Here is a 15,167-nt window from a genome sequence, read left to right on the forward strand (position 1 = left end):
CTGTGTCTTTTGAGGCTCTAATTGGTAACTGGACCACTGCCCAAATTCTCAGGGCTTTATACATGCAAGTGTGGGACTCAGTGCCTGGGACCATGTGTGAGACACCTTGCTGTCTGATGATCATGAGACCCTGTATTTGCGTCACCATGTGAGTGAGCAGGGGTCTGTTAGTACATGCACAAGTAATGTGTGTTCATGCATCTGTGGTTGTACTAGTCCCCCGAATCACAGGCTGGTTACAGAGGTCTGCCAGGTGCTCAGGCCCAGGCTTGCCTGTCGAGGATGGGAAACTAGGAGAGAAGGCATGGTCCTGCCCAGGTGAAATGCTGTCTGGGCCTGCAGCTCTGTCTGATCCTGAACCACTGAACCCCTTACTTGGTGGCCACTGAGCATTGGCTTTCACAGTGGGGCCTGGATTTCAGCCGGCGGCCTGGATCTTGTCTTCTGGATGGAGAACGGGGGTCAGGGCTTCTGTTTTTCTCAGGAGCACCTGAGTGCTTTAGGGAGAGGCCTATGTGCTAAGCCAGGGTGTGAAAAGGTTTTCCAGAGTGTTACAGTTTAGCTCTTTTAGAATGAGATCAGATGGCCGGTGGCAGTGAAAACTCAGGAGTTCCAAAGCCTATGGTAATACCAAACTGGTACAGCTCTTGGTTAAGCTGCTATGCTGAGTATGGCAGAGGTGCTGGGGAAAGCCCATGCCTGATGGGCTTGCAGCCAAGGCCCAGGCCCAGCGAACTGGAGGGCAGGCCTGGTAAGGCCCAGGTCCAGCAGGCCAGAGGGCAATGACTGATCTCTGTCAGCCACAGTGCATGGCTGATGCAGCATGCAGACCCCAGCATGCATGCATCCCCACCACCACGTTTATTTGAAGCCAGGAATTTATAAACCTTGCGAAGTGGGAGGGATTTCAAGGTGTTTCAAGGTGTGAAGGTGTTTGATTCACAGGGGTCAGAGGGTCAAGGGGATTAGGGGGCTTAAGGGGATCAGGGAGTCAGGGATACTTGACTTACATGTAGTGGTCAGTGCCTCATTTTCCATGGAGTATCGTGGTCCTATTACAAGAAGGAGAACATAGTACTTCATTATCCTGTGAGTGAGGGGAAAATCTCCAAGTACAGTTGAAGGTCACTGCTTAAGCGTGTGGCATCTCTAGGAATTCCTAGATGTTTGCTAGAGTGGTTTCCCAATTGGAAGGGTTCCCCCGTAATCTGCTCTGAGGGGTTATGTGACACGCCGTACAAGACCTGGGGTCACCCAGATCAGGGGAGATTTTTAGAGCCCCGCTGTAGATCTAGTGCAAATAAATGGCTATCGGGAAGGTCAGACTTCAGCCTTATCCAGCAGAACCCATGGGCTTGGTCTCTCTGGCTCTCCATGCTTCCTGCCTTTGACTTCTCCTCACCCTTACCCTAGCTCTCAGAGCAGTTCTGGTTATCTTTGGTGTGGCATGACATTTTCTAAGGAAGTGTGAACAAAGTTCTATTCATCTAGATAGGGTTCTGACAACAGACCAGAGAAAGGATTCTGTCTGGGTTGGTGAGTCAAGGAGGATTTTATTTTGAGTTAGATTACAGGAGGAACTTATGGAAGCATGGTTGATGCAAAGGCAGCTCCATATGTAATATATATTTAGTGATCTGGAGAATGGGTCAGTGGTCAGTGGTTAGCTGCTCTTCCAGATGGCTGAGTTCATTTCTCAGCACCCATGTGAAGTGGCTTTCAACGAGTTCCAGAGACTCTGACATCCTCTTCTGGCACTGCGAGGTGGCATAGATTCAACCAAACAAGTCGGAGGAAGGCCTGTGAAAGTAAGTTCTCTTCCTCCATCATGTGGATTCTGGGTATTGATCTATGTCATCAGGCCTCATAAATTCCTCTGAGCCACGCCATTCATCCAGATCTTTTAACTTCTTGAACAGCCTGTGCACTGTGTGTTTCCTTAACTTGAGTTTTATTTTTCTGAAACAGGGTTTCTCTCTGTGGCCCTGGCCATTCTGGAACTCACTTTGTAGATCAGGCTGGCCTCCAACTCAGAGATCCACCTGCCTCTGCCTCCAGAGTGCTAGGATTAGAGGCGTGTGCCACCACTGCCCAGCAGTTTTCTGAGTTTTATATACTTTTTTTCCCCACCTTCCTGGAAAGAATGTTTCAAATCAGAGGAAGTAGCTACAAGATGCCTGGGGCTTCACTTTTCCCATGGGAAGAGATGTGAGATGGTGGGCATGATTTTGGACCAAGAGGGCGGTCATAGCTAGATGAGTACAGGTCACAACACTGAGACAGACTACAGGTGTGGTTCTAACCACAAACGTTTCTTCTGTCCTCCCACGCCCACTCTGGTGGTAACAGCTGTGTATCCATATGTGTTAGGGAGTCAATGCTTTGTTCATACAGGATTGACAGGCACTCTAGGGGTCATGGCCACATAGAAAAGGCCACATCTGGGTAGGTCTGGTCTGACTCATCCTTGTGTGTGTGTCAGGTTATAGGTGGGAAGTACAGGTGTGTATGGGAGATGGGATAGTTCCTTGCACTTCTTTGTTGAGTCCCATTATTTTTGATCTCCTGGTTGTCCAGGAACTCACTCTGTAGACCAGGCTGGCCTCTCAAATTCACAGAGCTCCGCCTACCTCTGCCTCCCCAGTGCTGGAGGTGTGTATGGAGGTCAAAGAACAATTCTAAGAAGTCAGTTTTGTACCAGGGATCAAACTCTGGCCATCAGGTTTGATGTTTAGTGCTTTTTACCTACTGAGCCCTATTCCTGGCTCTTTTTTTGTTTTAAGATAGGGACTCATATAGCTCAGGCTGGTCGCCTAGCCAAGGCTGGACCTCCCCCTGCCAGGTTACAGGGATTACAACACACTACTCACTCCCTGGTTTCTCCATATCCCTTTCAAATTTCAACATGGTTGTTGGCTGCCCTCACTCACTTTCTAGTTCTGATGAGCGAACTCAGCACCTAGTACAAGCTGAACACGGGAGCACTTGGCAGAGCCACTAAAGTTTGCTGAGGGCAGGGCTGAGGGAGTGAGTCACAGTGACACTCTAGTGGGTCTGAGGGAAGGGCAGAGTGAGAGACAGGCTTAGTAAAGTAGCTCTGAGCTGCTCCAACTGTCCTAGCTGCTATTTCTCTCCTCTGGAATTCCCATTAGTTTGTCCCCTGGGCAGGAGGAGAGTTTTCATATATATATGAATATATATATATATATATATATGAATATATATATCAGGACTTCACACATGCTAGGCAAGTACTAAGCTACACACACACACAGCATGTGTCCTGACTCCAAAGCTGACCTTTGAGGATGACCCTGCTCCCCAGATCAGGTTAGTGCCCAACAGCATCATCACGCACCCACATAGTAACAGGGACTGAAGCTCAAGATTCGAGCCTCTGCCAGCCTCCCTCCCTCCCACACCCCAGGGAAGGCTGTGACCCAAATGGGGAGAAGGGGCTTGTGACAGCAGACCACTGCCCTTGGGGAGCAAAAAGGCTGTAGGAACATCAAACACCAAGTCTCCTTTTTCCGTGGGTGATTGAAGTAAGAAAGCCTGGTTCTGGCTCTTCCTGGGGTACTGGGACAGGTGGCAGACACACAGCTGGTCACAGTGGTGGGCCCAACTCCACTCCGATCAAGAGAAAGTGAAGTTGGTGTTAGGGCAGTATAAACACTACTCTAGTGGGCCCTGCCCAGCACAGCTGCAGAGTGGGCAACTCTGTCTCCCTAGACCCTAGTGAATACAACGCTGAGACGGTCCCAGCAGAAGGATTCAAAGAGCTGAGCTCCCCCTCCCCCAAGCTATCCCAGAAGCATAAAAACCAAGCACAAGCTGGGCCAGTGGTGGAGCAGGCCTTCAATCCCAGCACTCAGGATACAAACAGGCGGGTCTCTGTGAGTTCGAGGCTAGCCTGGTCTACAGATCGAGTTCCAGGATAGCCAAGGTTACACAGAGAAACCCTGTCTCAAAAACAAAACAAAACAAAAAGAAAAGCCAAGCAAAGCACAGAAGTTGTTTTATATTTAATTTACAAAAGAGACCCCAAAATTATAAACTATCCAGAAGCAGGGGAGGAGAGTCAGGCCTTCCCTGGCCTAGCTGTATCCTCCGTCCTCTCTGGCAAGATGAGGGGCTTCTCAGGGGATGCTTCTCTCCCCCTTAGAACAGGGGGGTGACAGCTGGTATGGATGCCCTACGAGGTATCCTGGGGGCACTGCCCACTCCAGACTCATTTGTTTATCCCCAACAGGCTCCTCATGCCAGGGAGATCTTGCGCCAGAGGCCAGCTGGACTGATATCCAGGGGGGAGGCCCTCTTACAAAGTCCAGGTGAGGGCCATGGCTACCAAAACCAGTAGACCGGTGAGGTGGGACCCAGCCCAGGCTCTGCTGGCACTTCCAGCCGCCCCCTTATGGTTCCATTGGCACTGCTCGCCACCCCAGCCTAGATAGCACTGGCAGCGGAAGTGAGTCTGCAGGTAGTTGAGGTCGGCATTGCTGAGCTCCCCCTCGGGTCGAAGCTGGGGTTCACTGGGTGTACGGCCAGGCACTAGGCGGAAGCTGCTAGCACTGAGGTGCAGGAAGGTGTTGGCGCCGGGGTTGCGGCGCACACAGCGCCCGTGGCCATGGCACTGGGTCCAACTGCAATACTGGGTGGCCCAGGACACGTTGACCACGTAGGGGACCAGCAGGTCTGCTAGGTAATTCTTGAGGTACTGGCAGGTCTCCTGGAGGAAGAGCCCAAGGTTACCAGGTGCATATCTGATGTTAGCCTATATCTAAGGTGAGTACCTACCTGCCTTAGCCCGTAGCCCTGACAGACACTAGTGTCTATAGTACGGTGACAGCATCTCTTTCTTTTGGCAGTGGTGGTGTTGGAACCCTAGACTAGGCAAGTGCTCTACTGAGCCACATCTGTGGCACACTTGCTTATATAAATGTAAGCATCATATACACCGAGTTCAGGAGCCCTTACAGTCCCCTGTCCCTGGCAAGAAGTGGGGTGGAGACAGACTGGAACCCAGCTAGGCAGATGAGGAAGGGTGGAACTCCAGCTGTTTAGGACAGCATTTCCTCTTCCTGGATGGAAGAGGTGGGGGCACCCTTCTTCTCCTTTAGGTCCAGGGACAAAGACTCTGTGCTTAGGAGACAAGACAGGCTAGCCTCAGTTTGTATACCCAGGTGAGAGTAAAAGCGGAAAGTATAGATTTCCCACGGGTTTTGGCGGGCGGGTCGGGTCTCCCTTACCATACTTGAAGCATACACTGAGTCACCCCAGAAGATGACACCGGCTGAGCCCAGGGCTGCACTCTCCCCGATGGTAGAGATGAGGTCCATCTGTGTGGAACGGCATGATTACTGAGCAATACTGACACCAGACAGTATGGCAGGCGACTGGGACGGACCTGTTCTAACATGCCCTTAGTGCCTCCAGGCAGAGGCTGCTTTGCTTTCTGTGTTTAAGCCCACTTCCTTCCCCACTTTGGACCTCAGTCTCCAAAGCCAAGAGCCCACACTCAAGCCCACAATTTCTCAGCATCTCCAGGCCTCAGTCTTATCTGCAGAATGGGGATGACATCACCTCTCCACAAGACTAACAAAGATGTGGAACAGACAGTAAACTACAGGACTTTCAGCCCTGAGCATGCAGTGGCTCCCAGAGGAAGGAAGAAGCCAAGGCCTGGAACATACCTGACTCAGTCCTGTGAGTCCTCGGGTGTATGTGGGGCGTGTGAAGACATACACCGGGAGGGCGTGATTGGCATGGTGGGTGTGAGCCACGCGAAGGGCCTCCCGAACCCGGAAACTGACGAAGTTTCGGCTGTGTGGGGAGGAAGCCAGTGTCTCGTCCAGGTACACGGAGGGAAAGAGTGCTGTGCTCTCGGCCCAGAGCCAGGCCAGCTGGTCGTTCCGCGCCACCTCCACGTCAGGACAGCGGCCTGTGTAGCTCTCCCAGTTCTGGACGTAGTCATGATTGTAGCAGTCAGGAAAGAGGTAGAAGCCCCACAGGTGCTGAGGCCTGACTGCCTTGACGTAGCGTAGTGTGTTCAGCATGTACTGCCGGGCAGCGAACTCAAACTCATACTGTGCCTGTTTCACTATCCGGTCTGACGGCCAGTCGGGGTGTCGGCTGGCCACCAGCTGGCGTGAGGACTGCCGGTACACATCCTTCTCCTGCCAGTTGCGTACCCACACGGGCCTCCACTCCTCCCAGTCAATGACTGCCAGCCCCCCGGGCTCCTGGGTGTGAATGTAGCGCTCCACAGATTCCTTGAGCATGGGCAGGTGTGCGCAGAGGCTACCATTCTGGGGCACACCGCCATGCACAGACATCCCGGCTGCATCGAAACGTGGGTACAGACCTAGCCGGTCGTAGTAGAAGGTTGTGATATTCTGGTTGACAAAACCCTCGTTGGGTGAAGCCTCCACATCGAAAGCCCTAAGGTCCAGCGGTACTTTGTGGCGTGGGGCACACTCTTGCGTGGGCACATTCCACGCTACCACAAAGGGTCGGCCGGTGAAGATGGGTGGCACTGTGGGTTTAAGCTCCACGGCCCACGCTGCCTCCAGCACTAGGGCCAGTGTGATGATGGGACCCAGTCCTGCCCGCATGCTGGGGGCTACAGGAAGTGTCACCTGCCTGGTAGCAGCTCAGGAACTGAAGGAAGTGTGGGAGAGAACAAAAATCAGTCTAGAGGGTTCCAAAGATGTGTAACTTAATCCTGTCTACAACCCACAAACCAAGGCTGTGATAGGTCTGAGAGCTAGCAGGATACTGAAGGGCAGGCGAGAGACTTAAGGACTCTAGGAAAACCACAGAGTTCTTTCTGGCGCAGGGAGCTGCCTGCGGCTAGGCTAGAATCTCCTTTAGGTCTGTGTCCCTTCTGAAAAGGGGACGAATCAGGCTGCGGACTCGCTGCCAGAGTCCTTTACATGCTTGTATACATGTACATGACTCCTTGAACCCAAGCTCCACCTTACACCCCCATGACCCCCACCCCCGTTAAGAAGTCCTGATTCAGAGAAGGAGCAGCATTTGGGCATAACACATTCAGAAGCTGGGAGGCTGTTAGGAACACTGCGGAGGAACCCGTATCTGTGCAGCATGCCATAAGCAGAAGAGTGAGACTGTCAGGACTTAGTCTCCTTGCCTAGGAGGAGGCGCCCCGGCAGCCCGGGGACAAAGGGGCAGCGGACTACCCACCGCGGTGCTCATCGACCTGCCCTTCCCACCCCAGCCACCGAGAGTCCGTGCGACCGGCCCGCACCCTCACCTCCCAGCACAAGGGGTCCCGGGAGGAGAGTGGCCACCCCCGCCCCCCCCCCCCGTCTTTGTGCGGGACCCCGCCCCCGCCCCGCACGTGGAGCCAGAGTTCAGCCGAGTGGGGGTGGGGTTCCTGGGTCATTTTTGAAGGCTCCCCTAGAGGTTCAGAGTCCAGTTCACAGGGAGAGAGGCACCAGGCTTGCAACGCCCGCCCTCACCTCGCACCAGGCGCCACCCGGACCCACGCCAGGGCCGCCGCCATCCTGGTACCAGCCAAGCCCGCTCCGGCCCTTCGCCCAGGCACTGCCCCAGCGCGAGCCTCTGCTGGCTCCGCCCCGAGGCCCGTGGGCCCTTTAAGAATCCAGCCTCAGAGGTGGGCGGATGGCAGGATTGTGGCCTCGCGGGGAGGGTGTGTTCACCTTCCTTTCTGCCAGAGTTGCGTTACGAGTTCGAGGTCCCCCCAGATCTTCCGTAGAGGAACGTCGCTACCTAGCTGAGAGTTAATTCCCCTTGGAGTCGGGATTCCGGCTGGAGTCTTAGCCGCGAGAGCCAACCAGCCGGAGATATTACCCCCACAGTCTGACGCCAGTGGAACAATCCACTCTCCGCTGCTGTCCTCTTAAAGGGATAGAATGTTGGATGGGACGGGCGCGCGGAGGGGGTGGTGGGGAAGGCATGTGGAATAAAGGCTTATGGTCGAGGCCTTGACTGGGGTAGCTGCGGATTCAATCCCACCTGCCCGAATTTGGACCCTAGCAGTGTGGGCCCTTTGTGTAGTGGAAGAGATTTTGACCTGAGTGGCTCGGAAGGCTCTTGGGACATTAATGATCCGCCTTCTCCGATTCCAGATTCCCTCCGCTAGTCTGCGGTCAGAGGGAAGCCCCGCCCCTTGCCCGTCTAGAGGAGGGGGCCTACTAAGGCCCCTGAGCCCTCCTTTGGCAAAGGACCGCAGTGGTTGTCCTGGTAACTAGAGAGTGGGTCGCTGCCTCGCCAGAGGAGCTTAAGGGGAAAGTGGTCAAACCGCTTTCACCAGATCCACACCAGGGCATGCCAGTCTACTGTCCTCTCTCCGGTCCAGTCTCTGCGACGCGGTGGGAGAGGAATCTGTCCATAAGGGGATCCACTCAACTCCAAAGTGCAATTCGCAGAAGTTTCGGGCCGGACTTCTGGAGAGTAGGCTGCAGTGGCTCCCCTAGTGCTTCCATCCCGTGTTCTGAACTCTTCCGCCTTGCAGATCCCCGTCTGGTGGGGAGCAGGCTTACAGCTGTGCCCTCACCTCTTAGGTCTGCTCTCCGCTGCACGACTCAACTCCCCGAAAGCCCGCGTCTAGCCGCCAGCCCCTTTCCCGCCCGCATGCATGCCTGAAAGCTAGGCAGCGCCGCGGCAGCAAGCGCATCTGGGGAAGCGTGGACCAACAGTACGTGATCTTCCCTGGGCTCACCTGTGCGGGAGTCCGTCGGCCCCGAAGGTCGGCGGCCTCCCTCCTTCCTGAAGAAAGCCTCTCCAGCCAGGCTACTTATGCCAGCTGCTGCCCTATGGGCAGCCTGCTGGGTATTTGATAAAAATCCATTCCCTCCCACTCACTCCCGCCTCACATCCCTGTCCTTTCGCCTCACTTCCTGCTGCCCCTTTGGGCGGAAAGGGCCAGGAACAGGGGCGGGGAGGAAAGTCCCTAGACCCCATTTCCCTTGGTGCTGGCTGCCCTTTGCACCCTTCCTCTGCGCAGGGTCTGACCCCCATGAGTTGTGCCAGGTGACTGGAAGGATATGGGCCCAGAGCTCAAGCGCTCATCTTCTTGGTTTGTTTTGTGTTTCAGAACAGGGTTTCTCTGTGTACCTTTGGCTGTCCTGGAACTTACTCTGTAAACCAGGCTGGCCTCGAACTCACAAAAATCCACCTGCCTCTGCCTCCTGAGTGCTGGGAGTAAAGTCGTGTGCCACCACTGCCTGACACACGCATCTTGAAGTTTCGAATGATCCTCAAACCCAGGAAGGTATGAGGGGAGCCCAAGTGTCAGTATTCATGGGAGTAACACTATTTGCTGGCTTGTTAGCTAATGGTCCCTTAGAGCGGGTGCCAAAGAAGAAACTATCCTGCGTAAGGGAAAAACTGGCATAAGGGTTCTTCCAGTAACTGAGTCATTTTGTTTCCCATTGATAGAGGGAAGTATCCAAAGTGTGACAAAAAAGAATGTGACAATGTGTTGATGCCTGTGCCTGTGATATGGGGGAGGGGGAAAGGGGATGGGCAGGGGCAAGGAAGCTCTGCAGACGAAGGGGTTTCTTATACATGAGTGTGTGAAAGATGTATGTCTCGCAATAGAAACCCCTGAAAAACTAGCAGGGTCCCAAATGATCTCTCTGGAGGTACAGCAAATTTGCCCGCTCTCAAATCACCCTGAGCTGACCACCCCTCAGAACCCAAGTGGCTCACCTCTCCAATGCTGGAGTAAGTGCCTCTGTAATAGAAAGCTGTGTGGGAGCTGGGTGTATGGCCTTGGCTGTGGGCCTACCCAGGAGCATCCTTGAATCACTGTTGGCTCTCAAGGGACAAAGGCCTAGGAAGCTCCCTGGGGACTACAGGGAAAACAAAGTCCAGGCGACACTGTCTAGGGCAGGGACACTTCCTTAGGCAGCCAGCAGGAAGGAAGGGAGCCCAGCCCAGCCGGATGGAGTGGGGAAACACTGCCCTGACTCTTCCATTGTTTATAGCTTTGGGGTCAGTGAGGCAGTCCAGAACAGGGAGTTCCCCCGGCAGGATGGTGGTGGTGGTTGGAGACAGGATACTGTCTGATAAGTGGAGCCTTGGCCCCTAAACAAGAGGCCCTAAAGAGGGGTCTTAAGCCTGGCTTGTTACAGGGGACGCCAGTCAGGCTACAGAACTGCAAGTTTAGGCTACACAGGGTAATCCTACTCAAGACTTGAAAAGGTTGGGCTCTTGAGGCCAGCTGCCCTGATCCTGAGTTGATGAACTCCTTCCTAATTGGAAGGTCTTGAGTTTATGGCCTAGGCTGTAGGCTTGGGCCTAGCAGAGGACCTGCTCATAGCAGGCCCTGGGAAATGTAGGCAAAATGTCCACTGGCAGCAGAGGGCGGAGGAAGTGTTGGGGACAGAGCCTTACGATAGAAGCTGTACACACTTCCAATGACTAAGAAGTCAGGTGAGTATGGACCTCAGAGCCTGGAAGGAGGCCAAGGGCATGGTGGGAAATGTCTGGGTTTTTGTTTTTTCAAGAGACAGGGTTTCTCTGTGTAGCCATGGCTATCCTGGATCGCACTCTGTAGCCCAGGCTGGCCTCGAATTCATACAGCTCTGACTGCCTCTGCTTCCCAAGCGCTGGGATTAAAGGCATGTATCACCACAGCCTGGCAAGGGAAGTATCTGTTTTTATGCTTAGCTGGATGCCTGAGGAGGTGTCCCTGCCCTGGACAGTCTTGCCTGGCCTTTGTTTTCCCTGTAAAAGAAGAGCTTCTCCCTTATGAAGTCAAGGATGATGCAGTGATTCAAGGATGATGAAGACAGTGATTCAAGGATGCTCCTGGGTAGGACCAAAGCCTAGGCCACACACCCACTTGAGATGATCTGGTACTGCTGGGACCAGAACTATCCCACAGCTATGTGTGTGTGGTAGCTGCCCAAGGCAGCTAGGGCAATCTCCAGAAGAATCCCAAGTCAATGGATAGGTGAGGGGCTCCCCCCCACCATGGCTCTAGAGGGCCGGAGATGGTGTGTGAATACAGCCACCTGTTGGCCGTGGCTGGTACTGCTACAGGCGATGTTCAGACTTCTTATTGGCTCCTAGGGTGTTTGCTAGCCTGGCAGAGTCCGGGCCAGGTCAAAAGGCTCAGTCTAGACACTGGGTAAAAAGCCTAATTGGAAGCCACCCTCACGTGCAGGGTCTACAAACGATTTTATTGAAATTGAACAAATAACACAACAGTCTTTCTATGCTGGGGACCACCCTCCCCAGGCCATTGCCCACCCTGTAGTAGCACAGAGCTTCCACAAGTATTTTTTCTTAAAGCCATCTCTATACAGAAATCAGACTCTGCCCCAACATCATCGTAGTGTAGGCTATTTACAAACCTTCACATTTTAATTACTTCTATGTATTTTCCCCTCCTTTGTATCCTTACCAAGGAGCTCCAGGACTTTCCCTTAGCTGACCCTGAAGGGGTGAAGACACTGTAGGAGAAGGGGTGATAGACTCCTCGTAGCTACTGTCACCAGCCCCAGTGTGTTGCTCCTTACCACTGGGTGGTGGACAGCCTCTCCCCGACAGCTGGGGATGTGTGGGTCTGGTGCAAAGACAAGGGAGACGAGACAGAATATGTGGTTTGGGGCAAGTCCCCACAGGCACAGGCATCCATAGCCTGTCCTGACCCCGGCCTGTACCCTCTCAACTTGAGGGAGAGCAACTGGTTGAGATCAAGAGCGATCTGTCCAGCCCTGGGTGAAAGGAGAAGCCTCCACACTGGTCCCCGTTCTTATCCAACAGGCAGCAAAAACTGTCCATCTTAGGGTGGGGACAAGTGGCAGGGAGGCAGGAAGAACCAGTCTCTGTCTAATACAGGAGGAGTCGAGGTAGCAAACGGCTGAAATGCTCTGACTAGGAGTGAGGGAAGTAAGGGAAAGGAGGTTCCCACTTGGGTACAGCCCCTGCAGCCCAGGGGCTGGAAGAAGGCAGACTCTGCTTATAAAGTGCCGTAGCTTCTAGGAAGGCCGGGTCCTAGGCAAGCTTGGAAGAAAGCAGGTCAGGCAAGTATCTAGGAACCAGGCATTTCTGACCAGCATGTGTCCCGCCATGCTTCTTGCAGAGGTGGCTGTGGGAGATGGGCTAATCATTCTGCCATTAGGCCTCACGAGCCACCAACCACTTATTGTTCAGACATAGACCAATGCCAGTTAACACTGAGGGGCTGCCCCTCTTACAACCGAAGGTTCTGGGCCAATGGAGCTTAGTTTATTCAAGGTGGCGCGGCACCAGCCTGGGCTCCTGAATAGAAGCTACACCTTGAGCCTGGGAGTTTCTTGCTGGGGCAGTGGGTGCTTGTGTCTGCCATGCCACAGGCTCACACTTCATAGAGGATCACAGGGAAATCCACGTGGATTCGGGGGGGATCCAGCTTCACGATGCCCTGCCATGGAAACAGAGGCTAGTGAAGATCAGCTCTGGGACTCCATGTTAGGAGCCTTCTTGTTATCCCCTGCTCCTCCCCCCTGGTAAGGCCCATCTCTGTCTATGTTGACATACTGATGTAGGCTTTGTGAGCACTGCCCAGCCCCTCACCTGAGGAATCAGATTCTTATGTACCCGCCTCAGCTTGGCTCGCTTCTGCCCGTTCTTGGTGACGATCGTCTCCTCATAGAACTCGTGAGCCAGATCCCCATCTTCATCGTAGAACATGGAGCTGTGTGGAGAAGGGAAGAGGCTGGGTTGGAGCCTCACACCTGCTCCTGGCAAGTGCTACAGACCACGGGCAAGTGTGCTGAACCCCAAGTAAACAGGCACAATCTTGAACTTGGTGACAGAAAGGTATGCCTGAAGAACTCTCTTGTTGGTGTTGTTTTTCAAGACAGGGTTTCTCTGTGTAGCCCTGGCTGTCCTGGACTCACTCTGTAGACCAGGCTGGCCTTCAACCCAGAGATTCCACCTGCCTCTGCCTCTGTGCTGGGATTAAAGGCGTGTGTCACCATGCCTGGCTTCCTAAAGAGCTCTTTGCTTGGTGCTTGGAATACACTGGAAGGAACCAGGGAGGGCAGCGGTGCCTGTTACTGCGTCACACCAACAGGACTGCCTATCAGCCCACGCGGTCTAGGCAACCACGCCAATTCTTATCAGTGGTCTGGTGCGCAAGGATTACTCTGGGAGCAGGCCCTTCAAGTGGGTGGGGCAGCCAGGCAGTGGAGGCCCGCCCACGCCTTTCATTACAGCACTCTGGAGGCAGAGGCACACAGCTCTAGTGACAGAGATCTCTGCTCTACAGAGTGAGTTCCAGGACAACCAACATGGCACAGAGAGACCCTGTCTCAAAAACAGAAGTGGCCTGATGTCTGCGCCAGGAAGGCTGCATACCCAGTCATTCTCAAGTGGTTGGTGCAGCCTAATGGACAGACACTGTTGGGCCTCTCTGGTATTTACTGCCATATTTCCATCACCGGGAGTTACCAGTCTCTAGGAACCCACTGTGTCCAAGCCATTTTGTGTGAGCCCCTGGAGAAAAAGAGGGTTAGGCTAAAAGCCCTGGATCTAGAGAATCCAACTGGCTGAAGGGCCTGTTCTTTTTTTCAGTGGCCCTACCTTGAACACCGAGGCCTAGCTCTACTTTTCCAGATACTACTCTTAGAGGTCCAACTTCACCGTGCTGAGGGCAAGACACCTCAACTATAAGGTCATTTTCCCCTTAAATTCTTCTAAGGCTTAGAAGAACAGAAGGAACATAAATGCCTTTAATTTGCAGGCTGTGTTGGATGAAAGGAAGTAAAGACTGTTGGAGACCGTCTTAGCTGGAGTATGGAGGAGCTACCCTTCTGAGGTAGGCAGGAGCTGAATGCCGCTTGGTTTTCCCTTCCCCTTGCTCTGACGGAGACCCAAAATAAGACTGTCGTCCCGATTCGAAAGGAAGCGGGCGTCCCTCCTCCCCGGACGTCCTCCCCAAGGCAGACACCCATGCCCTTACCCGCGGCGCGTGAATACGAAGGGAGGCACCGCTCGGGCTCGAGACCGCACCAAAGCCTGCTCAGCGCCTGCTGCCTCAGGGCCGCCGCCCCCCGAAGCGGAGGCAAAGGGCCAGAGGCCCCGAGCTTTGGAGCCGCTGGCGCCCATGTCAGCGCCGCCGGCGCATGGCGGGCCCGGCGGCCGCTCCGCTCTCACAGCGCGCCGGGCGCGACCATGCCCTGCCCCAGCCTCCACTCGCAGGTGCCGCCGCCGCCGCCGCCTTCCGCAGGCTCTGCTGTCTCCACGGAAACCTCACTTCCGCTTCCGCACGCCCTGCAGGCTTTCCCCTCTGAGTGGCTAAAGATCTGTCAGTCTGTGGAGTAGAACCAATGGCCACCCTCAAGAGCTCAACAACCCAGGATGCGCTGCCTCCAAGTCCCAGAAGGCTATGGGTCCCAAGGGTCAGCTGAACAGATCCCTCCCAGAAAAGCGGAGGTAATGTGTTGTTTTGGATTTTAAGGTCGAGCTACGATTGTCCCAACGTCCCTGACGCCCCAGGGCCCAGTGGCAATACTCAATTAGGTCACCCCAACAACCCTAAAGGGACCTTAGGCCTGCTCCAGGGTAGGGTACATTTACCTTGTTTTCACAACTGTATCTTTGCAATTGTCACTTTTGCATATAAAGAAAATAAGGAACTTGCTAAATGTCTTTATCTTTTTATTTTCTTGAGACAGGGTCTCACTATGTAGCCTTTGCTGTCCTGGAACATGCTATGTATAACGGGCTGGCCTCGACCTCACATCCGCCTGCTTCTGCCTCCTAAATACTGGAATTAAAGGAGTAAGCAACTACATACACAAGGTACCAAAGGTCTTAAAGCAAAACCCTTTTTGGTGAGGTTTCTTACGGCTCTATCTGAGGTCGGAAGAACACTGAGCCGAGAGTTGTGAACTCACCATGACATACCTCAGGAAAACAGGAATTGTTAGCAGCTGCACCCTTGCAGCATGTTTAGTGTGGTTGCAGCCCTGCATTTGGTAAAGGGTTATTGCTACGGTTTCTACGATGCGTCAGAAAATGGCTTCCCTCTGCAGTAACTGTCCCCACCATGCCCTGAGCCCCTGAGGGCTGAGACACCTGAATCCATAGGCACGCACGTCTCTCCTAAACATTAGTCCCACTGTAAACCTTGGAAAGGCTGTCTTCTGGCTGTGTCAATCACTGTTGACGGCTACTCTCTC

At 53.9% G+C, this 15,167-nt stretch overlaps 2 protein-coding genes and 1 long non-coding RNA gene across 7 annotated transcripts; 1 reads left to right on the forward strand and 2 right to left on the reverse strand.

Moving 5' to 3' along the window:
* Positions 1-4,010: 4,010 nt before the first annotated feature.
* Positions 4,011-8,843, reverse strand: Hyal2 (hyaluronidase 2). 3 transcript variants are annotated; one of them, XM_021662161.2, is made up of 4 exons: positions 8,708-8,843; positions 5,694-6,660; positions 5,250-5,339; positions 4,011-4,729 (listed from the first exon to the last, which is right to left on the reverse strand). In XM_021662161.2, the coding sequence occupies exons 2-4, from the start codon at positions 6,612-6,614 to the stop codon at positions 4,319-4,321; spliced, it is 1,422 nt and encodes a 473-aa protein (XP_021517836.1). In that variant the 5' UTR covers positions 6,615-6,660; positions 8,708-8,843; the 3' UTR covers positions 4,011-4,318. The 3 variants fall into 3 exon arrangements, with proteins under 3 accessions (XP_021517836.1, XP_060241298.1, XP_021517830.1); XM_060385315.1 differs by lacking the exon at positions 8,708-8,843 and adding an exon at positions 8,543-8,672; XM_021662155.2 differs by lacking the exon at positions 8,708-8,843 and adding an exon at positions 7,485-7,613.
* Positions 7,512-14,630, forward strand: LOC132654656 (uncharacterized). Of its 3 annotated transcripts, XR_009592322.1 has the most exons (4): positions 7,512-7,639; positions 8,550-8,683; positions 9,083-9,259; positions 13,727-14,630. It is a non-coding gene; the product is annotated as an uncharacterized LOC132654656 (long non-coding RNA). The 3 variants fall into 3 exon arrangements; XR_009592323.1 differs by lacking the exon at positions 9,083-9,259; XR_009592324.1 differs by lacking the exons at positions 7,512-7,639; positions 8,550-8,683; positions 9,083-9,259 and adding an exon at positions 10,024-10,425.
* Positions 11,157-14,091, reverse strand: Tusc2 (tumor suppressor 2, mitochondrial calcium regulator). Its single transcript, XM_021661782.2, has 3 exons — positions 13,946-14,091; positions 12,556-12,676; positions 11,157-12,403 (listed from the first exon to the last, which is right to left on the reverse strand). The coding sequence occupies exons 1-3, from the start codon at positions 14,089-14,091 to the stop codon at positions 12,338-12,340; spliced, it is 333 nt and encodes a 110-aa protein (XP_021517457.1). The 3' UTR covers positions 11,157-12,337.
* Positions 14,631-15,167: the final 537 nt, after the last annotated feature.

Source organism: Meriones unguiculatus, chromosome 6 (assembly GCF_030254825.1).
Source record: "Meriones unguiculatus strain TT.TT164.6M chromosome 6, Bangor_MerUng_6.1, whole genome shotgun sequence".
In the NCBI taxonomy this organism is placed as follows: Eukaryota; Metazoa; Chordata; class Mammalia; order Rodentia; family Muridae; genus Meriones; species Meriones unguiculatus.

Bases quoted from the DNA above. Each gene is read 5' to 3' on its own strand.
- Tusc2 (XM_021661782.2), bottom strand. From the start codon at position 14,091: ATGGGCGCCAGCGGCTCCAAAGCTCGGGGCCTCTGGCCCTTTGCCTCC. The intron at 12,677-13,945 runs GTAAGGGCATGG...TTCTCCACACAG, and splicing joins TTCGTATTCACGCGCCGCGG to CTCCATGTTCTACGATGAAG. The intron at 12,404-12,555 runs GTGAGGGGCTGG...TTTCCATGGCAG, and splicing joins ATAAGAATCTGATTCCTCAG to GGCATCGTGAAGCTGGATCC.
- Hyal2 (XM_021662161.2), bottom strand. From the start codon at position 6,614: ATGCGGGCAGGACTGGGTCCCATCATCACACTGGCCCTAGTGCTGGAG. The intron at 5,340-5,693 runs GTATGTTCCAGG...CGTTCCACACAG, and splicing joins GACTCACAGGACTGAGTCAG to ATGGACCTCATCTCTACCAT. The intron at 4,730-5,249 runs GTAAGGGAGACC...CTCTTCCTCCAG, and splicing joins CAGTGTATGCTTCAAGTATG to GAGACCTGCCAGTACCTCAA.